Here is a 23,478-nt window from a genome sequence, read left to right as displayed (position 1 = left end):
GAAATAGAAAAAAAAACGAATAAACGTGAGGATAAGAAATGAAATTATACATCAGGTACAGTACATAAATTAAAGTGTTTACAAACTGATTTTTTTATGGCTGGAATACACTACAAGATTAAAAAAATCTCAATATATCTTTTTATTCAAATCTGCAGACTGGCACAGACTTTGTGCAAGTCCAGACTGAAAATCTGGGCAAAATCTGAGCAAATGTCTTGTAGTGTATTTTAGTCTTTAGTTTTGAAAAATAGAAGGTGAAATTAAATCCAGATACATCTTTAATCTTTTAGGAAGACCAGAAACATTGGTTTGTGATTAGAAAATGTACACTTATGTATGTAAAATGTACAAAGAAAATAAATTCTCATTAAAAAAGCATTGTTCTTACCAGAGTCAGAATCATAATATCCCAAAATAATATCCTTAAAAGTCAGATAATTATTGATAAACAATTCTCTATATTCTCATTTATAAAAACGCTAATATCTTTCCAAAATTGTTCTGTATAATGACTGGAGCAAAAAAATGTAAGACTTTTTCTTTGCCAACTTTACCAAATGAGCAGCTTGTATCAATATCATTTTTCATATTTCACCATGAAGTCTTTGACAGGGTAGAATGTAGTCATTATTTTTAATGACACTTTCTTTACTTTAGTAGTGAGAAAAAAATTCAATTGTAAAGACCAAATCTTTGTCTTGAAAACTCCAGGTTTGCGTTTCAGTGTAAAGGGACGAAAACTGAGATTTATAATATACAGGCGTGATTGCCCACATTCGTGGTTGTATCATTGCGTTTGCTTCTCTGATTTGTTAAACCCATATCATATGAGCCACTATGCTACCTGAATGTGACAATGACCAGCCTCGCAAGGACCGTGTAAACAACAGGCTTGTTTGACTTCAACCTGCGCTCCGTAAACGGATCGACACGGTGACATTACACCAACGCGAGAGAGACTCGAGAGCCGTATGCTTTCAAATAGCTCACTCGGTCCTGCAATGTCATACGTCGATCGGTCTGCTTGGCGCCGGATGAAATCAAACGAGCCTAATAACATGGATTACCTCATCAAACGTTATCAACACAAAGACGTCCTTGCTTTTCCTCCCCATCATGTTCATTCGTACCGGTCGGTCTGTGATTAGTAAACAACTGTCATCAACAACCAACTTTTGTATGCCCATGCAACTGTTAACTTTTATGTGCGCATGCCCAGCGTGTCTGAATGGTCATGTGACATGCGTTTTCAGTAGTGTAGTGTAAACGCAGATATTTTCGAAAACGCACGTGGAAACGGTAGAATAATCGAGGATCGTTTTGGTTTTAAATCGCTGTTTTTGTACGACAACAGGCTAATGTAAACTCCACCTCAGAATGAGCGTAGGTTCTGTGTGCCATTTCTTTTGTGTGTTGTTGAAGTTTGCTTTTGCGTAGTGTAAATGTTACCCAGCATTCAGGTGTGATCAGAGCGATTTACCCAGCGTGTGGCTCTGATGTTTGATTGTATTTGATTATGCTGATGTTGAGCAAACGGTGTCACGTGAATAGTGTGAACAGACCTGTTTCATATTCATGCTGCAATTAATTCAGCCTCAGATGTCCCCATTGGTCTTTGTGTGCATTTGTTTTCTTCCATTGGACCATCTATAGCTGCCATTTCATTTACTGCTGCCAGGCAAGCATTGATATTCCCAGCAGAAATTCAGATTTCATCGTTTGAATTTTCCCCCACACGTTTAGAACATGTACGGCATTTCTCAGGACACCAACACAAATCTCTTTTACCCGCAATTGAATCTGGGTTAATGGCACATTTGTCTTGTTCGAGTCACGAGTTGTTCTTTTTACTTTGAGTTTTGGTTGTGCTTTATCTCCCTCAATAGTGTTGTTCCTCCCAATTGTTTTCATGTCTTATTGATGGAGATGCTGCTTTAATGGGCCTTCTAGTGATCTGTCTCTTCTTGACCCGATGAAAAGGAGAATGACTCCTGGATTTAGGTTTCTGAGCACTCGAACAACAGAAAGATGTAGAAGCATTCCTTGAGTAGCTGTATATTCATTCCTGTCTTAATGCTTTTTAAAAGCTCATCACACATTTGTCTTACAAGGAAATCTATACTATAGTAGTTTTTAAAAGCCGTCTGAGAAATTACTGGTAGCAGTTATTGATGAGGCATGAAGAATATAAGGCATGAAGAATTACACTCAGTAAAGCATGCCAATATGATATGAAGCACAACTGCATGTACGGCACACACAAGTATGTGTACATTGTAAATGAATCGATTAAGTATCACAATTCTTTCTGGATGCTTTCTTTCTTTCTGGTACATGCGTTCCTCACCTGTAGGGTTGACCATTGCAATGCCCTTTATAGGGGTCTACCTGCTAAATCTTTGAAGCGTCTGCACTATATTCAAAATCCGGCTTCACGTGCTCTTACTCATACACCTCATCGCCAACATATCTCTGGTGTGCTTAAGAACCTGCACTGGCTTCCAGTGAAAGCTCGTATTGATTTTAAAACACTCACTTTGACCTACAAAGCAGTACAAGGAACTGCTCCCTCATATTTATGTGAATTAATCCCTCCGCACAGGCCTTCTCGTGCTCTCCGTTCGTCAGACTCGCTCCTCCTCAAAGCGCCTCAGTAGCAGCCCCTAGGCTGTGGAATGCACTTCCTCTAACCATCTGGAGAGCCCCACTTTAAGTTATTTTAAGAAGCAGTTAAAAATATATATTTTTATGACTGTGTTTTAACTATTGATATGATGTCTCACTAATTTAATTACAATCCTATTTATATTTTATTTAATCAATACTTATTATGGGAATTATTGTTTTGCTTGTTGTAGTTCTTTTATTATTCTATTTAATTATTTTTCCCTTTATTTTTAGTAATGTATTTTAGTTTTTTATATGATGTAGCACTTTGGGTGTAAGAAAAGCGCATTATTAATAAAAAGGGTATTATTATTTCCCAGATGTAAAATTCATGGATGATCCACATTCAAAACCGTTCTGAAATTAAAAGTCCTCAACCATTATAAAACCACATAGCCAAAAAAGTCCAACTGCTTTTTGCTTTTACAAACTGGGAGCAACAGCATATAATAAAATATAATAATGTTTAAAACATAGTTTTTTTATCAGGTTCAGGTCTCAAGTTTTGGATAAACAAATATAAAGTGGGTAAATTGAACAGTTTTTTTGATGACCACTCTTATCTCTGTATAGCATAGCACACTAGTTGTATCTAGTGGAACGCCCAAGCAATACAACATGTCCAAAATCTGTACTGAAGTTAGTTAAACAGAGTAAAAGAAAACTGCTTTATATCAGGCCTGTGAACGTTTTTCTGATTTACTTTAAGTAGAATGTCGAGCAAACAAACAGTCATAATGGATTGGAACTAGCTGATGTTTCATCGGCTGAGTCTGACAGCTCCATTAGCAGTACAGATGGCACAACGTCTCACATTATTTACAGAGTTCTCTTTGGACTTTGAAGTTAGCTCTTGCCAAGTTAGGTCCCTGTCCTGGTGATGTATGATGACCGAGTTCAGGATGAATCCTGTGGCACCATTAACATGATAAATGTAATGAGACAAAAAAATGACTCAGTTTAATTTCTCTAGGTCTGACTCAACTCTAAGCAACTTTAGGTTGAGTCCCCAGAGGCTAAATGATTTTGCTTCTTATTCAGGTATAAACACATTCTGGATTAATTGTGGCTCACATCTCATGAGTCGTTTAAAAGTGTGAGTGTGCTACAGACAAATATTCAGTTAAGGATACAAAATTATTCTAGAATAGATATGATTAATGCTACATTCCAGACAGGACTGATTTAGGTTATTTCCCACCTCAAAAACGACACACAAAGTGAGATATCCAACCTCTGATCATGGGGCAGATTGATCAACCCTGACCTGAGGTAGAGACGTCGTTTCGCATCAATTGCAAGATGCTTTTAGTGAAGTCGGAACCAAAATACATTAAGAAGTTAAAAGAAAACTTTATCAACTAACTTCAAACTAACTTACTCTTAAAACTAACTTTAATGTTTCCTGAAAGCATGAAATATGTCATGACTTTTCTACGTTTAATAAAAAATTCAAATAATAAATATTGTTTTGCCGCTCTTTCGTGTGTCGTGAAGTGATTTACTGGAACACATTGAGGTCAAAGGTATGACATTTAAACTGGGATGGTTTTCAAAATGTACTTCAGACTTTTTATAGCATAGTTACCGAATACACATTTTTTACCCTTAAAAATAATTAAATGAGGGATACGCTGTGCTTCGTCATAAAAAATGATCAATGATGAATCACCTTCTTACAGGTATATGATAGGTTGCTTAATCTAAATGAAGAAAAATATTAAAGCTACTGCAGGCAATGATATTCTAGAGAATTGTGTTCTTGAATGATGGATTGGAAAGCAATGTGGGCCAGGCTCACCCAACTTTAGAAGCACATCTCTACATGTTCCTTGATCTAAAGTAATCTGTTAGTAGAATATTGACTATTAAGCGTCAATACACTATTTTATGGTTTATCTTTTTTTAGTCACATGTGGTTTATTATTTTGTGTTTGTTTGTGTGTTGCTTTGTATAAGCTTTTCTCTGTCGCCCGTCTATCCTCCAGAACATTTCAGGACCTTGCGAGGCAGATGGACTATGCCTATGGCACTGTGAGAGACTCTGCAGTGTACGATTACTTCAGAGCCAAGGGTACAAACCCACTAGAGCAGGACAGCACCTATGCAGAGCTGTGGAGGACAATCAGCAAGAATAACGGCCAGGACTTCTCAGTGTCTAGCCCATCAGAAGGCATACGAAAGGTATATTTAGAAAATGATTTCTAAGACAAATTAAACACACATTCTTCGCAGTCCAAAATATCACATAGTTTAATTTTGTGGCCTTGGTGATATTGCGGTCTAATTTGATCATCATCTACTCACATTTTTTTCATTAGCTTTATATTCTGTTTTTATTTCAGCCATTTGATTTAATGCCAAATTGATGGGTAATGTTGATGTGACTTTCCTTATTATTACCAAGTTTTGTGTCTTTATCAATTGCTGTCATAACATGTTTAGAGCACACGTGAATGACCCTAACACTGATGCTGATAGTGACAATGGAACACTTGCTAGTGAAGCTATTGATCTGGTGCGGGGACACCAGCAAACCAAGATTCTATGCAGGGCACCAGTGGTCTTTTTCTTGGGGTTGTGTAGCTGTGATGAACAATTTTGCAAGCTTAAATAATATGCAACATTTTCTTATAAAGGACAAAAGATCCCTGTATTACGTAAATGCTTTGGATTAATAACAGAACATAATGCATTTGATGTTTGCTATGATGGTAATTTCCAAATCTTATTTGTGAAGTCTTTTTTACATTTGTGTTTCGTATGATTACAATTAAAACAAAAATTCTTATAGCACGAAATGTTGATGGTGATAATGGACCGTCTGCGTATTTTGTTCTCCAGGCTTTTTCTCTTTTTAAAGCAAGTCATGTATCAATAGAGCCTTTCAAACTGAAAAACAGACTCTCTCTCCCTGCTCTTGAGAAAATTAAAGAAAACAACCTTGAAATGATGACATCAAAGGGAAAGACTAAATGTAAAAGAGACACGAAGGAAGAAAGTTTTAGGTGTGTAATGAGCTCCCGATGTGAAATCCCTCAGCCAATGAGAGCAGGCTCAGATCAATGAAGCTCCTTTAACCGAGCAAGAACTCAATAGATCAGCCCCCAGGGACCGTTTTGAAGAACTGGAACACTTTAACAATAATTACTGTTTAGAAGGGTTGCAATTTTCCTTCAATAGCTTTTGAGGATATGGTTAAGAGAACGCCAGTGTGTTTGGTACAGTCAATAGTGCCAGTCGTCAAAGGTTAAATCGCAATGCCAATACCTCTGAAATACGCCCTGCATTTACATTGAGCGTGTTGGTCAGCTTCTCTAGAATGAACACGTATCTTTATCCGCAGGCCAAAAAAGGACCCTATGTATTCCTGTGGGATATGGCAGTGGTGGAGTACGCAGCGCTCACAGATGACGACTGCACCATCACAGTATCCGGCAACAGCATGAGCAGCAAAGGCTACGGGATCGCCATGCAACACGGGAGCCCGTATCGAGATCTCATATCCCAAAAGTGAGTATCAACCTTTAAAATCTCCCATATCTCCTCATTTTTGATGTGGGTGTAGAGCAAGGAGCACATATTGCACGGATCGCTATTGTTCGGGGCTCTCCCGAGATGTGAAAGCTATTTTCGTAATTATCTCAATTTCTTGGCAAATTCAATGGTGTGTGTGGTTAAGAACTCTAACTACTGGAAAAACTCTATTCTGCAGGGAGGGAATACGGCCGAATATCCCACACTATCCAATCACTGCTTATATAATTAGAGAAAGTACATTTTATTGTCTTGTGTTGAAGTTCAAAGAAAAGCAATAACACTTTTCAACATTCTTCAGACATATAGCCTAGGGTATGATTTAAAAAATATTTAAATGATAAGTGCTTCAGTTACCTCAGACATGAATTTAAATGATTATCGAAGACACAGGAGCTGCTGTATGAAATTCACTTCCATTATTTTTGCACAATGCCTTGACTCATCAGCTGCAGTTACTTGGGTTTAGTCTCTCCCTGTTACAAATTGATCCCTTTGCGGACGTAACAGATGCCAGTAGACTGTCTAAGGCACCACATTATCACTTATTAAGACTGTATAATAATATTGCTGTTGGATTTCAGAATGCAGGGAAAGGATCTCTCTTGTTGACATGCATTCTCATCTTTTATTGTGCATATTGAATACATTGACATGATTCAGCTACAAGCAATTTTCAATACAACTGACATTTGTAAATATGATGCAATTTTAGCTTAACAGAATTGGCCCTATTATCAGTTTTTATTACTCGCTAAATGTATATATACATATATGATCCTTTCAGATATCTCTTCGCATATTTTAATATATTTTCCTTTTGATTCTAAGATGATAAATGTCCAAACCATTCCATTTTTCTATTTTGGGTAAAAATATCCTTCATTCCAGACAGTGTAGGGATAATACTCTGTCATGGTTAGACAGGATCCCTTGTTTTATGTTGGAGAGAGACTATTTTGGCACCTATTAGTTGCCATACTCTCTCTCTGGTCTTGTCATTGTTCTTCCCCTTCTGTTTCCTAGTTAGTGTTAATTAGTTTATCCCATGCACCTGTCCCCTCTTGATTTAGTTCCCTTTATATTGACCTAGTGTCTCCTGTCTTGTGCTGGTTTATTGTAGTTTATTGTAGTTTAAATGTCAAGTGTTGTGGTCAAGTGTTGTAGTCTAGTCTAGTCTAGTCTAGTCTAGTCTAGTCTAGTCTAGTCTAGTCTAGTCTAGTCTAGTCTAGTCTAGTCTAGTCTAGTCTAGTCTAGTTAGTCCATGTTCCTGCTGTTATGTTTTTTTCTGTTACCCCCTCGTGGGTGTTTGTTTTGTATTTATTAAAGTCTGTTAACCCCGCTGTCTTGCGTTTGGGTCCCCTGTCCCTCAACACCCACGTCCATTACATACTCTTTGTAGTTATTTAAAATAAATGACCAGAATATGAAAAAAATTTGTTAAATCATCCTCAAAATTTGATAAAACTTTGCAACTGTGTTGCTTTAAAAGTCTGTTTATAGATTGTGGTTAGCCCAATAAAAATAGTCAAATATTCATATTTGACAAGTATCTACATTCTTTGCTTACTGTAAATCCATGTCTTGTCTATGCTCCAAATGTAGTACACCTTATATTGAAAGGAATGACCTGATGTTATCAAATGTTTGGACAACCACAGTACAATTGTAATGCAATGTTTTTGTTTGTTTTGTGGTAGTTTTTACAACACTCCTACATTCCAAATGCCATCTCAACTCCAATCCTCACCTCCAGGTCAAACAATCCCACTCGAAACTGAATTCAAAATATGCCAGCCCTGCTTACCTGAACACACTTTGGTTGCAGATTCAAAGTTGTTATTTGATTGTTTGAATTCTACAGGATTTCCAGGAGACGTGCTAGTCGCATTCTTTACTGTCAACCTGGATTCCTTAAAGTAGCCCTATGTGATGTTCATGGCATAAATTCACAAATGCTGTTGTAAACTTTGATGAGGTTTGTTTTGTGTATTGTGGAGATATGGCCATGCTCCTTAACATGACTCGGCACAAGATGAATTGTGATCGGTTGCATTAAAAGGTTTTTGGTTAGCCTGTGTCTTCTGAGCTCAGATCAGTCTTACCTTCTTTGGATCAAGAAAACTGGTCAGAAGTCAGCACGGAGAGATTCTTGTATTCGGAAGCCCAAGGGTGATTTTGTCGTAACACTGCTAGAAATGCACTCTGAGGCAGCTGGGAGGAAGCTTGCGGGTTATTACACAGTGAACCATAATGTCATATCCTCTTGAAAGAAAAAATCATCTTACTTTCTGCGCTTTGTGGCCCATCATCATCTATTCTCTCTAGAGGTCTCGGTTTTTGCCAGGCCTCATACAAGTTTCTGTAGATGGTGCTTTTTGACAATACAATTTTGAATGGCTTTATTACTTGATGATGGCTGCGGTACTCATAACAGCAACATCATTTAATAACCACAGATACAAAAAAACATAAACAACAGAACGAGAAAGTCGACAGTAGGGGGTTAGTCCCATAAAATTGAATCAATTAATGAGATATATTGTTATTAAGAAGGACAGCGACGGACTGCATTATTCAGGAGTTGAGAATACATTTGTAAATGCATAAGCAGCTAGCTCTTATGGATCTACATCACAAAGGGTTTCTTACTCTCCAAAAACAGTTGCTTGGAATTTAAATTCAGTTTTTCCTGGTCGTGCACACCATCTTATAACACCTTTGATACCACTCCATATGACATATCACGGCTCCATCAAGCTTTAAATGCTTCATTCCCTAAGTGCCCATCCCTTCGAACCCCAATTACATCACAGCGGTGTGACAAAGGCTGTCCCAATCCGAATGTGTTTCCATGAAATGAAGGGTCCATCAGAATATATACAGTATATATATATATAAATGGATACTATGAGCATCCTGAAAAGGCACATATCCTCTATTCTCTGTAAAGCAGAGAAGAAGAAAAGTCTTTCTTAAAATAAGGGGCGTGCAGAAATACTGCAGGCGGGAGTGGGTGTTAAGCAGAACAACTATTGTGATATCTTACAAGTTCTTATGTAGATTATTTCGAAATCATCCGAGAGGTACTCGATCAAATGCAACACATAAATGAATCAATCATGTTTCTTATTTCATAACCTGCAGGATACTGGAGCTGCAGGAGAAAGGAGATCTGGATGTCCTAAAGCAGAAGTGGTGGCCTCGGACCGGTCGCTGTGACCTCAACAGCCACAGCAACGCCCAGCCGGACGGTCGCTCGCTCAAACTGCACAGCTTCGCTGGCGTCTTCTGCATCCTGGCTGCAGGCCTTCTGCTGGCCTGTCTAGTGGCCACCCTGGAAATGTGGTGGAACAGCAACCGCTGCCGGCAAGAGCAGGCCAAAGAGGTGACCGAGCTCAGGGCGCGGAAGATACAGCAGGGAGAGGACACTGCCACACTCTACTTTAAGGACCCCGCAGCAGACGCGAGCCCCGATTTAGTCGAGCTCCAGTACACTCAGTTATAGGTGTGCCCTGATGAAATCAAAATTGGTCCCCCGGCCCACTGGCCATGGAATGTGCACAGAGCCCTTAAGGCAGCCTTAAGAGTTTGATATTTGAACTATGTTATGATGTGGTATTTAGAAGATGTGGAATTTCAGGAACTGTAAACACCGGATCTCTATTCCAAAACCTAGTGAACTACTTTGCTATATGGATAGCTAATTTGGAAAAGCTCTGCATAGGCCACAACACAAATTTCACAGGAGACCTATCCCACAATCGATTCCAACAGAGCTTGATGTTCATTTCAATAAGGTCCTTTATTGGACCTTTTGTTTTTGTGCTTTTGGTTTTGTAATTGGCGAGCTGATACACAGCCCAATAACACAGCCACTCAGATTGAAACATTCAGTACCCACAAGTTATGTACTAGATAATTTACAACAATGCATCCCTACATTTTCATTGAACATGCATTAATGTTTCGAATTTCTCACATTTTAAGCCGTATCCCTTCAGGGGGTCACACTGTACATTATATTGGCAAATATTAATGGAATTCATGTCATTACAAAATGAGATCTGTTTGACAAACTAAAATAAGAATGACACATACTGTAGGTGTTCCATTGAACCAATAGTAATAGTTATATCATCATTATAATATTTTAAAAAATGAAACGTGGGTGATCATCCCATAGCCATATTACATTGATGCCGCATCGGCTGCTGAATCAAATGCTAACAAACGTACCATATTCAGATAGGTATGACTACCCTAAAAACCAACCCAGTCTCAGGGCAGTTCATAGCATAGACACAAAATTTGGAATCTAAGAATGTGTGTTCATGGACACGAATATCCTGATTTTTTCGTGTCACTGAGCACAACCTTTTTTTTAAAGTCACCCAGCACAACTTTCAATACTCCGACTAAGTGTATTTATTTGACCAAAATTATGAACGCAACACTTTTGTTTTTGCCCCCATTTTTCATGAGCCAACTCAAAGATCTAAGACTTTTTCTGTGTACACAAAAGGCCTATTTCTCTAAAATTTTGTTCACAAATCTGTGTTAGTGAGCACTTCTCCTTTCCAGGATACTCCATCCTTCTCACAGGTATGGCATATCAAGATGCTGATTAGACAGCATGATTATTGCACAGCTGTGCCTTAGGCTAGCCACAATAAAAGGCCACTCTAAAATGAACAGTTTTACTGTATTGGGAGGGTCCGGGGGGGTCCGAAAACCAGCCAGTGTCTGGTGTGACCACCGTTTGCCTCATGCAGTGCAAAACATCTCCTTCGCATATTGTTTATCATGTTGTTGATTGTGGCCTGTGGAATGATGGTTGTGGATGAATGGCACAACAATGGGCCTAAGGATCTCATCACGGTATCTCTGTGCATTCAAAATTACACCAATAAAATGCACCTGTGTTCATTGCCCATAACAAACGCCTGCCTATACCATAACCCCACCGCCACAATGCAAACTGCTCACCAACACGATGCCATACACGCTGTCTGCTATCTGCCCTGTACAGTGAAAAACGGATTCATCCATGAAGAGAACACCTCTCCAAAGTGCCAGACGCCATCGAATGTGAGCATTGGCCCACTCAAGTCGGTTATGACGCTGAACTGCTGTCAGGTCGACTGTTTCTGCAGAAATTCTTTGGTTTTGCGAATCGATTCTTCCAGCAGCTGTCCATGTGGTTGGTCTCAGATGATCTTAGAGGTGAAGATGCTGGATGTGGAGGTCCTGGGCTGGTGTGGTTACACGTGGTCTGCAGTTGTGAGGCCAGTTTGATACTGCCAAATTCTCTGAAACGCCTTTGGAGATGATTTATGGTAGAGAAATGACCATCAATTCACAGGCAACAGCTCTGGTGGACGTTCCTACAGACAGCATGCCAATTGCACATTCCCTCAAAACTTGTGACATCAGTGGCATTGTGGTGTGTGATAAAACTGCACATTTAAGAGTGGCCTTCTATTGTGGCTAGCCTAAGGCACTCCTGTGCAATAATCATGATGTCTAATCAGCATCTTGATATGTCACACCTGTGGATGGAATATCTCGGCAAAGAAGAAATGCTCACTAACACAGATTTAGACAGATTTGTGCACAACATTTTTGAGAAATAGGCCCTGCGTGTAGAAAAAGTCTTAGATCTTTGAGTTCAGCTCATGAAAAATGAGGGCAAAACAAAAGTGTTGCGTTTATAATTTTGGTCAGTGTAGTTTTAACCTGATATCAAAAGAAGTTGTACATATTTTAGGATTTGGCTAACCAATACCTTACTTCACCCTGAACCCTAAAATCACAGCAGGAAAGGCTAATTTAGCTAAAAACGTGAGTTTCAGGAGGTGGCAAAACAACGATAAATGGATCCCATACCTCGCCCCTAAACCTAAAGTCACAGTGGAAAAGTCAAAAGATACAAATGAGCCACCATGTAAAATAGGTATGAATTCCCATCAGATTACGTTAATAATATATAGATATATTTATTTTATAGATATATTTATTTTTATATGTATGAAAGATACCGCATATTAAAATACATTAGATTGAAAGTCGTGCTTGGTGACACAAAAATGTCATGCTGACTCACACGAAAAAAAGGGGATATTTGTGCAAACACAAAATAATTGATTACAGTGTGTGACAATGTCACAAATTCCCATTAGGCTGTGTTGTATGAACACTTAGAAGTAATCTAGATATCACAATCTGCGTTGAGTACAAAATAGTTTTTCTCTCTTTTCACTAATTCATAAAAATAAAGAAAGAAAGAAAAACGCTGCTCCCTCCTCATATGTTTATTTGGCAGTCTTGCCCTTCCCAATATGATGCCGTCATTGACACATGACTATTATTTTTTTTTTTTTTACTGAGCTTGTCGCTGTGCATTTTGGAATTCCCTTATCGATTTTGAATACATGCCATGCTGCCTAAGATGTTGTCCAGTGGCTTACATTTTTTTTTTTTATGTCAGTTGTGCACTTTTGATACCTTAAAATGCTGGTAAAATGGGTTTCACTGGGTTTTGGAACAGAGTGCATCAGCCAGGGTGCGTTTCCCAAAAGCATCGTTAGCCAACTGTGGGCGTAAATTCCGTCGTCTCAGCATATTCCAACGATTCAAGTGTTTACTGAATCCATACAGGTCTAGAGCTGTGGTTAGAAGCATAGTTCCTTATTTTTTATGACGTGTAGACTTACATCCTTCATGATTTTGAGCAAAGTAAGCAAGCAACATGCAGTTCATTCTATATCCACCATTCTAAATGTACAAATTAAATTTTATGTCTTTTAGTTAGTCAAGCGAACAAAAGCGTTGTTTTCTTAAAAGTGCGCATTTGCCTTGGTCTATGTGATCAAAGGTTAATGCAGAATCCCTGTGTGGAGTTATGTAGGAGGAAACTTATGAATGAATTAAATATCGTGAAATAAAACAAAAGAGCAAAATACGATAACAAAAATAGTTACAGATGTACAGTGTCCAATATTTAAAGCAATAATATGACATTAAATCGATCTAAGCGGTAGAAGACGGTATTACTCAATTAAGTATGTGACGTCATCAACTATGTTGTTGAACAAACGTGTTTTCAAACGAGAGGTGTGCGACAAAGTTACTATGTCGTGATTAGCCCGTTAGTCAAACGAAGCATCGTACAATGGTGGTTCACCAGCCAGACATTGTTTGGGAAATGCATCCCAGCATAGTTGTTTTTATCTTTAAAAAAAAATCAAAAGCAATACACTGCTTTCCTACAAGGTTGTTGAATTCTCAGTTAAGGGAAACTGATTTTCCTCTTTAATGCTAAATATTGGAATATTTAAACAAGTATTATAAATTATCTTGAAAACAAAGCACCTTGCTCCTTGATAGAGGCTTAACAGTAAAAACATATTTTCCATTAGCCAGTATTCTCTTTCAAAAACATTTAAAGGGATATCCGCTTAGTGTTTAAGACAACACTTTATACCATTAAATGCTTCTTCATAGTTTCAATTAAATGTCCACTTTGCTGTTCTTCTCCCATTTATAAACTGTTCAACTCTCCAACTTTAAAATAATTACTTCGGGTTATTACTTCACTTTAGTAGGCCTCTTTCATTGCCAATGGGAAACTTATGTAATAAACTCGAACTGTTTGACGATGATCCGTAAACTAAAGTGTGGGCAAATCGGGTGCTTGCATTAGTCTGTCTGCTCAGATACCCCCCATATAAAAAAAGACATAAAACCACCCTAAAAACAAGCCCAACAGTCAATAATCCCTAGTAATTCACTGTGTGACGTCCCGATGCGCTTATATGTCAATGTGGACAAGTTTTATGGATTTCTTTACCTACGCTTTTTAATTTTCCATTTATTCTTCATTTGTTTATGATCTCATGCAGGTTACTAAGGATTACAGACTGGCAAGGGTTTCTGGTCCATTGACATATAATGATATTGCTACTGCTTCATCGGAGGGGAGCAAGGACATTTGGACAGAGAGAGAAAAAGACTGGGATGAAGCAGAAGCTATTGACACAGGTCAGAATAGAATCGTAGGCCTCTTCTATGATCGGCTGGGATTTATTAGCACAGATTATGTAGGAGCCATCTGACATGAAAAGTGTATTTCGTAGTTTCTTTTCACTTTAAAACATATTTAGTAGATCCACCTAGTCGTTCTCATGGTTTTCGGGTTGTCACCCTTCCATGATTTCTGCTTTGAACACATTTCTTGAGCGATTAGCAGAGTAGCATTAATGATGATAAATGATTTTCCAGTTCATTCAGAATTGGCATACAAAACACAACTGCTGTTTAATTTGTGACATTTATTTGTTGAGGCATGAAGCCGTTTCAAGGTGATTATGAACATATTTTAATATGAATTCCACTCATTGTGACAGTTGCTGATTTAATTAAGTGTGGATTTCTTCAATGAATCAGTGAGCGATGTCTGCATAATCACCAGATTATTGAAAATAAATAAATTATGACTTAAAATATGACGCATCTCACAAAATAGAGACCAAGATGCAATTTAGGAGATGTGCAAGCTGTATTTATAAGGTGTCTACTACATAAAAATTCACAAAGATCTTTTTTTACTAAATTCAAATTTTTGACCGAGCTCACGACAAATTGAAAAGGTTTTGTCTCATGTATTTTAAATGATTCGTCATTTACTACAGAGCTTTACAATTGCTATGTTCACGCTGTGTTCGAGAATAGACAATCTGGTTGGCTCCCAAATTGTCCTTTTAATACAACAGCTCACAGCTGACATTATTGTGTGTATAAATAGTAACTGTTGTCACACTAACCCTTTCCATTTTAGAAATTAGAGGCATAAATTAAATGGTAATGTCCATTCCACTTGAAAGTTTTATCATAATGGACACTACGATATTTAATATACAAGTCTTTTCAAGGTTTGTATATAAAATGTTAATTTAATGTCTGCAGCTCAATGGGTTTATTTCATGTATAACTGAGTGTAGAGCGAAAGATATTGGCTTCTAAAATCTTGAGATCCCGCACATCTGAATCCCAGTTTCTGTGAGTTACTGGAACCTAAAGCATTATTCGATGTGACGAACAACTTGTAAATCAATTAAGATTTACTTCTACAGTGCTTTACACAATTCTGCACTGTTGCAAAGCAGCCTTACAGAAAATGCATTTTCCAAGTCAAGCATACATGTCAAGAGAACTCTGAATGGAGTTCACACACTAAAACATTTTGGGATTATTTCAACCCATCGTTGGGTCAAAAATGGACAAACCCAATCGTTGGGTTATAAAAAGAAATTTACAAAAGTAATTTTATGTCCATAAAAAGCACATTAAATGTAAGTAAAATGTCTACTTCATGGTCTCAACTAAGTTTTTGGAGAAAAAAATGTCAAATTTGCATGAAATAATGTTACATTGTCATTCAGCGTGACACATTATTTATGCACAAATTCAAACAACATGCTTATTCTGACTCTTACATGTTAAGATATGTAAAAAAAAGAATAATGGAGCATATTACATCTTATTCTGCTTTAAATAAGTAAAAAAATATTTTTGACAAGTCGGCAATTTTTTTAAAATACATAAATTACAACTAATTAGCATTTGTTGTGAAAGTAGTAGTCTTTTCATATGTTATAAATAGTTTTGTCGTTACACTGAATGACATTTTAGTGGCCATTTTTTGTAAATTATGCAAAATTTTGCTCAGAAAACAAAAATGCAATTTAAATAATATTTTTTGCTAAAACCATTTTTCATCTTTGACTCACTTATCATCATGACTAACCAATCAGCTATTATTTATACTGTTTATAGGACAAGTGACCAATGAAACTTTAGCGATCGTAATTTTACAGCCTCATATCATTTTATCACAATTATAAACAAGACTTTTAAAGTTGGGCAACAGTATAAATCACAACAATAATTTCAGACTTTTTATAATTGTCTGTTCTGTAGAGGTAGCAGGGTCATTTATAAAAGTCATTTAAAATGCATCTGGTCGAATGGTACCTCACTGCCTAGTGGTACGTAGTTCAACGAATTTATCGGATGTGATAGTCTGGCATTCGCAGAAAACAACTCAACTCTTACAGCAGGAGATTCATCTTAGAACCACACCAGAACAGGCTACGATTAACCAATAAGTATTAACAAGTGTATGTTCAACTACATCTACAGTCTGGCTAAAAACAACATTTTATATAAATACTAGGACTAAAAATGAATCACATGCGTTTTTAAAAAAGTTAAAATTGCGGTTAAAAAAGTTAATCTATTGACAGCCCTAATAAATACATATGTACACCTACATTGTAAAACTACTGTATGTATGACTGAGAGCTTAATAGACCTCTGTAACAGTGCAACCTGAGTTTAACCTTAATATTTAATGAACAACAAATAACACAATCATGTTTAATAAAGCTTTTCACCTGTGACCAGAGTTGGATTAAGGTGGTCAGGGGCCCCTTGGATGCTCTTTGGGTGAGACCCCCTTAGGTGGCTTTCAGGTGCCTTTCACGCTTGCTGTTTAGTTTGGAACGAAGAACCGTTTGCATGAAAAGCCGCTAATGTAAAGCTGTCATGCAAACTCAGGTGGGCCCCAGGGTACCAAACCCTGTGCGTGCACGCTGTAGCCGATTACAATGTATTCATCAACACAGAATGTAATGCTAGCCTGCATAATCACGCTCATCGTGTCTTGTTGACCGAGCTTTGCTTTGGTGCTTTGTACAACCAAATCACCTGCAGTCTTCAACACATGTTAGCGAGAGAAGGCAAAGCCAATCAAAAAGCGACATCATTAGATAAGAAGGACAAGGCCTATCCTATTAGCGACATGAGCTATGGAGGTGGGACTCGTTGCAGAGAACGAGACTTAACCATAGAACAAAAAGCGTATATTTACAGAAAGCGGTTGTAAAAGATGTTTTAAGTTCAAAGGATTCCTGGATAAATTCATTTTAATAAAATAAGTGATTAGTAAAAAACACAAGACACAGACCGACATCAGAGGTTAAATATAAATGTACGGTATATTAATTGTGTGGTAAACATTATTGGAACACTGAAATACACTGAAACTTTTGGATCAACTAAAAAAATACCAAGACTTTAGACAACTTAAAAATTGTACGTCAACTTGTTATTAGCAATTTTATTATATTTATGGCTTGGTTCAAATAAAAATTAATACATTTCAACAAACTACCATTGTTGTGATCAGTGTTTGCTTTAGTTGGTCTCTTGACTATTATAATGATACGTTTTCAACTTTCAAAACTAATATCCATTGGGATCTGTGATCATTGTAATAATTGCTCAGGAGTGTGATATTAATGTGTGAATAGCGTGTGATCCTACAGTGTGAGATTTAAACAGTGGTGCTAAAACTCTGTATAAACTAATAGAAAACACTAAAAGTTGGTAATTGCTGACTCAATTATATATGAAGAATCATTGTATGAATTTCAACAATGGTGACAATCAACATAAGAAAGCTTCATGCTGCAATGCATGCTGGGTTATATCATAGGACAAAACTCATTCATGACTCCCAGCATGCATTGCAGTTATTCTGAATTAGTTTGATGGTTGTCACCATTATTGAGGTTTGTATGATGACTGTTGATGTCTAAGTGTGCCAAGATATTTGTCGGTTTATTTTATTACAGTACCTTTGCAGTTAAGAACCAGGACATTGAAATCAGTCATAAAAGAACACATGCCACATTATTTAATTTCATTCTTTTCCTCATCAAAGCTTGATCGACATCACAAAAACTTAACTTTAAAGCATCTCTTCTTTTCTTATTAATGCAAGTGTGTGTTCTTATTGAAACACAATTGTAGAAACTTAAAGAGAAAATAAATATAAGTGAAACAAAGTTAGGGATCAAGAGCAAAACTAAAGCAAACACAGATCACAATTATGGTGGTTTGTTGAAATGAATACATTTTGATTGGAACAATCCATAAATATGATTTGAGAAAATTATATTTAAGATTTTAAAATTGATTGTAACAAGTTGATGTATTTTTTTTAAGTTGATCCAAAGTTTCACTTTTTTCAGTGGGGAGCAGGACTCCCCCGGATATTGGTTGGGAAACGTCCCTACCCAAATTGACGCCCTTGTGTTACAGTACTTATATATTGTTTGGTGTTATTGTTTTTATTGTTTGTTTGTTTTTTGCATGGATTCATGTCTTACATCATCATACCTTAAGATTTCACCCCATTCTTCTGTTCATTAGATAAGACAAATGGGATTAGTGAACTGCGATGAGATTGTGAACAGTGCGTGAAGGCATGTATCCCCTTGGAAATCTCTCTAATGAAAAGTCTGCTTCAACCAAATGTGACCGACTAATTTACCCAGTGCAATTGCTTTGCAATTCTAGTCCTGCCCCATCCCTCCCAAAAGCTTTATTACTCTCTGATGTGTCTTTGCATTTCATGCCGCAGCGCTTCATTAATCTAAATGTTTGAGGATACTTTTAGATTCTAAGAAATAATTCTGTGTAACAGTGCGTGTCCTTATTGTGGCGCTGGTGGACTCTGGAGCAAAGATGTATTTCTATTTTGTGATTCTAAATTATATCACGACTTGTTATATAATTGCATTTAGAAAGGGCTTTTATGTGTATGAAAGACTACATGGCGCCAAACTCTTTGCCTTGAACTATTGCACTCAATGGCGTTTTGTTCTATCCAGTAATTTAATGATTTCATCAAGGACAGATTGAGAGACCCAGCTGACCTCAAAAAATAAAGCCACTAGTGGAACTCCTTATGTACCTCTAAAATATCACATCGGGTTATGCCAATACCTTATGAAAAAATAGACTTTGTGATACATGTCACAATTCAGTATATATCGATTTCATCACAATATGAGAACTACAGCGAGGTAAAGACTGCAAGGAAAGCAAAAGACCCAAGTTTTAAGAATCTGCAGAGCAGTGCAACCATACAGCTCCAAACAAAATGCATTATTTTCAGAGCTTTATTGCTAAGATATTTGTGTCTCTTTCACATTTATAATTCATAAACAAAAATATTTACATGGAAAGTAGATACTGTCTTGCCAAATTATCTGGCTATTTGTAAACAACATATGAAGAGTTTAATTCCAAAAAGAGATCAATTGAAAGTTTTCAAAAATCATGTTTTCATTGTATTTTATTGTGTTAGTATGCTATATTTTTTTCCAATTATTTTTACTTTTGTACTTTTCATTTTCCTTGTTTTAACCTGTTTTAACAAACTTTTATAATGCTGTGGTGGTAACGTCCATAATTTGTGTTGGTTTATATTCAATAATAGTGGCATAACTTTACACTAATACTGCCACAATACAACAACGAAAAGTTGTTTCCATGTTCATAATACCTGCAACATTTTGTTCTGGGATTTGACTCTTTTGCCCTGTTAACACTTAGTGTTAAGATGCGTTTTGGTCGATCGGATCACAAGTGGACGACGGTAAAGTTTAAACAGGGTGTGAAACGTCTTGAGCTTCTCCACTATCAACCACTTCCAGAGGTAATCGAAAACGCATTCAACTGGATCGTGTTTGTAGTTTAAAATCTCAGCCACAAAGGATTTCAATCTTTACCGGCTAAGACCTAAATGGTTGGTTTAAAGACAAAAAAATGCTTTAAATACAGTGTATATGTACAGTTTCACCATTCCAGATTTCTAAGACACACTTACAGTGTTCAGTGTGGTCTCGCGGCTGTCAAAGCAGAAATAAAAACCTTTGCTTTCGGTATGTTTTTCTGTCATCCACATGCAAATTGCATGCGCTTATTTTGTCCAGTGGATCGAAAGATCAGAAATGGCTGATATATTTACTCGCCCATGAACCCTCCCATCAAAGAAATCAGAAAAGGATATGCTAAAAGCGGACAAAAGAGATGGATTAAAACACCAGGTGTAAACGACCATGTGTCTCATTCGTCCACTTGTGATCCGATGGACAAAACGCATCTTAACACCAGGTATAAACAGAGCCTATGATCATTCTGCCTTTCTTGTGATTATTTCAATCTTTTACATGGCCTTGCTCAGTCAATACTTCATATTTGAAGGTTACATTTTTCAGAATGTTGTTTACATAATGTCAGTTGATTGTATGTAGAAATCATAAATCACAAAATAACATATTAGCTAGGTTGTCACAGGCAAGGTCACACAGGTTCACATTTCACAATCTTGGAATTATAGGGTTCAACTTACATTCTGAGCTTCAACGTTTTTGAAGCTTCAGCATTTTTATTCAGCTTCAACATTTTTGCATTCCAGTCAACTTTGTAGATAGAACCTTTTTGTTTTCTAAAAAATCCTAAAATGTACACAATGAAAAAATGTCACATATTGTTCTCTCAAAAAATATTTTGTGAAAAACTGTTCCAATCTGGCTTCCATAGCTAAACACACTTGTACGTACATTTTTGTATTTAGACGATGCATCATATTTTAAGTCTATATCTATCGTATACAAACTGATTTGTTGCAGATATTTTTTTCAATTATTTTGTTGTATGTTTCTGAAATGCAGTTTGGCTCAGACACTACTTTTGTAAACTGTAATGGATTTTGGGGGAATTTTTAAGGTCTGTTTTAGATAATTACTACATTTAGAAAACAAACACAGCAGTGGGTGAGCATGTGTAGAACGTTGTGAGGCCATTTGCTTTCTGCCGAAATTTCAAAAGCTTTCCACATTGGCCAACTCACACATATTTATTTGATATGCCCACTGGCCAAATTTGATTTCAAGGTGCACATTCTATAAAAGTCCTCTTTGAAACTTCGTCCTATTAGATGTAATTGGGCCCTTTAGTGCAAATACACACCCTGTATCAACAGATATAAACCTTACTTGCATGGAGGTCATCTAGGAACAGCTGGTCTCAGCCGCTCTGTCCCCCCCTCTTCTCTGCCCTTCTCTAGGACAAGGAGGTGAACCTGGAACAGGTGCATCGGCGTATGAACACACTTATGGACCTGGACATGGCACACAAGCAGATCACCGCACCGTCTATCGAGATCTCTGCCCTGGACATCGGCAGCATGCAACCCAGCCAGCAGCGGGAAGCTGTGCGAGACTACCCGGGCAAGGGCCTGTCTGTGAGCACATTCATCCCGGATCAAGCTCATGGGGTGGGCCGGACACTGGCCCAGGGTCCTGGCAGCACCCACCCCCTTCCTCTCAGCAGCTCCACCTTGCCCTCCATCCAATGCAAACACAGGGCTCCCAACGGGGGCCTATTCCGACAGAGTCCCGCCAAGACCCCCATGCCAATGTCCTACCAGTCGGTACCAGGAGGACCCATCCCAGAAGCTATTGATCCCACCCACAGTACATCCATTTAAAGCACTTGGGCAGCCTCGTACTTGCTTTTCGAAAGAGACCATGTAAGCTGAGGTGCGGTTGGGGCTTGGGAGACCGGATGGCAGTTGGATATAAATGTGTAAAAAGAGTTAAAAAACGTGTGTAGAGATTTTTATTACGCAAAAAAGCAAAAATAAAATAAACATTTTTCTTGTACATATTTGTAAATACTGAAAGATCAAAGTAAGTAAACGTGTATTTTGAATATTCTCAATTTTTGAAGTTGAGTTACAAAAACAAATGAAAAACAAAAAAGGACATATAAAAATAATTCAACGACGACTGTTTGAATGGCTTTGTGAATTTTGTTCTATATGGATAAACACTCAAATTCATTGTGATTGTTTTCTAAGTGCCGAAATAAAAGATGTCTCTCCACGTTTTGTTACTAGATGATCACACGGCTGTAGAAATCCAAAAGCTATTGAGTATGCACCCGTTTTACAGCATAAACATCCAACATTCTTCAGTAACTGCTGTGGCTATTTCAATGCTTTGCCAGTGGTTTTCAATTTTTATTGATTAGGATTGATGAAGTTAGCGCTGAGATGATGATGGTTTAATAACCAGAGAAAAGTAAGCAAGTCAATATTGTGTGACTTCTTTTTCTCAATCAAAGCAACAACACTGAACCACTTTTTTTCTTAAATTATTCTTTTTTTTCTTTTATCTTGTGACGCCATCAATCCGTGAGCACAACCAGCCCAGAGACAACAATCATGTTTGTAACATACAGAAACTATTTCACTTTCATTTGCTGAGCATCAAAGAGATTTTTAACCGATTCGATCTGATGAATTTGTACAGTTTGTCAAAGAGCTGTAATAAAGAGTCAAAGAGTTGCTTCCCTAGCGTTGATATATCATTTCGATTTTACTGTTTTACTGTATTACACTCGCTTCACACTGAGTACATAGACAATAAAAAAACTTGTACATGAAAAGATTTTCATAAATTACATGTTGTGATATCTTTTTTCTAATGAAAACATGAGTGATGAAGTCCTAAACGCTTCAACGACTAACATCACACATAAGCGATTTTAAATAATCCATAAACATGTATTTGAATATTTTCTACTCATGTTTTTAGACATGTCTTGAATTTTTTCAGTTTGTTCTGTTTGTTGTGACCTAACCCAGAACAACCTTATACAATGCATTCACTCCTTATACTGCTATCTGTGTGTGTTTCCCTGTTAAACTACTTAACTATTTGACAAATCACAAAATGAAAACATTTATCAGTGTGGAGTACCTCGACCAGTTTTCAATGAGATTTCACCCTGCACCTGCTTGTCACTCTCTCTTTAAGGTTGTATCCTGTATATTTTGTACCAAGTCCAAGTAGTTACTAATGTGAACCAAAGTGATATATTACACTGTGTAACACAACCTGTGGCTTTGATCTGCCGACGGCGGGTGGTAAGGATGTCCTACGTAATTTGTAGGGTTGTGTTTTCACTGCCTTACGCTCTTGCCCCTTTGATTTCAATGAAACATGTCCAATAGCCCACGAAATATAACGTATCATTGCCTAGTCTGTAACATTAAATATAATAGAGACTCTTATTTTATTTATGAATATGCTGCTTGGAGTTTCTTAATCTTTAATAAAGAAACATGGTTTACATGATTTGATTGATGCTTGAGTAATTTTGTCATTGTAACTTAAAAAATATCGATGTCCACTGATGCCAGTAAGAGACAATCGATGTGACATGATGTGTTTGAACAAGTACTTGACATTAAATATAATTTGGATTAATTGGATTAATTGGTGAGTAGCAACAAATCTTGTCAGGTCCATTCCCACCCTTGATGCATTAAGTAAATAATTTAAACTT

General features: G+C 37.2%; 1 protein-coding gene across 2 annotated transcripts in view; it reads left to right on the top strand.

Moving 5' to 3' along the window:
* Window positions 1-23,198, top strand: part of grid1b (glutamate receptor, ionotropic, delta 1b) — a 261,369-nt gene extending 238,171 nt beyond the window's left edge. The window contains exons 13-17 of one of the 2 annotated variants that reach the window (XM_056771869.1): window positions 4,659-4,854; window positions 6,017-6,183; window positions 9,355-9,595; window positions 14,112-14,250; window positions 21,191-23,198. In XM_056771869.1, coding sequence (XP_056627847.1) covers window positions 4,659-4,854; window positions 6,017-6,183; window positions 9,355-9,595; window positions 14,112-14,250; window positions 21,191-21,588 — 1,141 coding nt within the window. In that variant the 3' untranslated portion in view covers window positions 21,589-23,198. The remainder of the gene's footprint in view (window positions 1-4,658; window positions 4,855-6,016; window positions 6,184-9,354; window positions 9,596-14,111; window positions 14,251-21,190) is intronic. The other variant, XM_056771870.1, reaches the window with a different exon arrangement.
* The last annotated feature ends 280 nt before the right edge of the window (window positions 23,199-23,478 follow it).

This window comes from Triplophysa dalaica, chromosome 17 (assembly GCF_015846415.1).
Source record: "Triplophysa dalaica isolate WHDGS20190420 chromosome 17, ASM1584641v1, whole genome shotgun sequence".
Taxonomy (NCBI): domain Eukaryota; kingdom Metazoa; phylum Chordata; class Actinopteri; order Cypriniformes; family Nemacheilidae; genus Triplophysa; species Triplophysa dalaica.
This window is presented reverse-complemented; position numbering and strand designations above follow the sequence as displayed.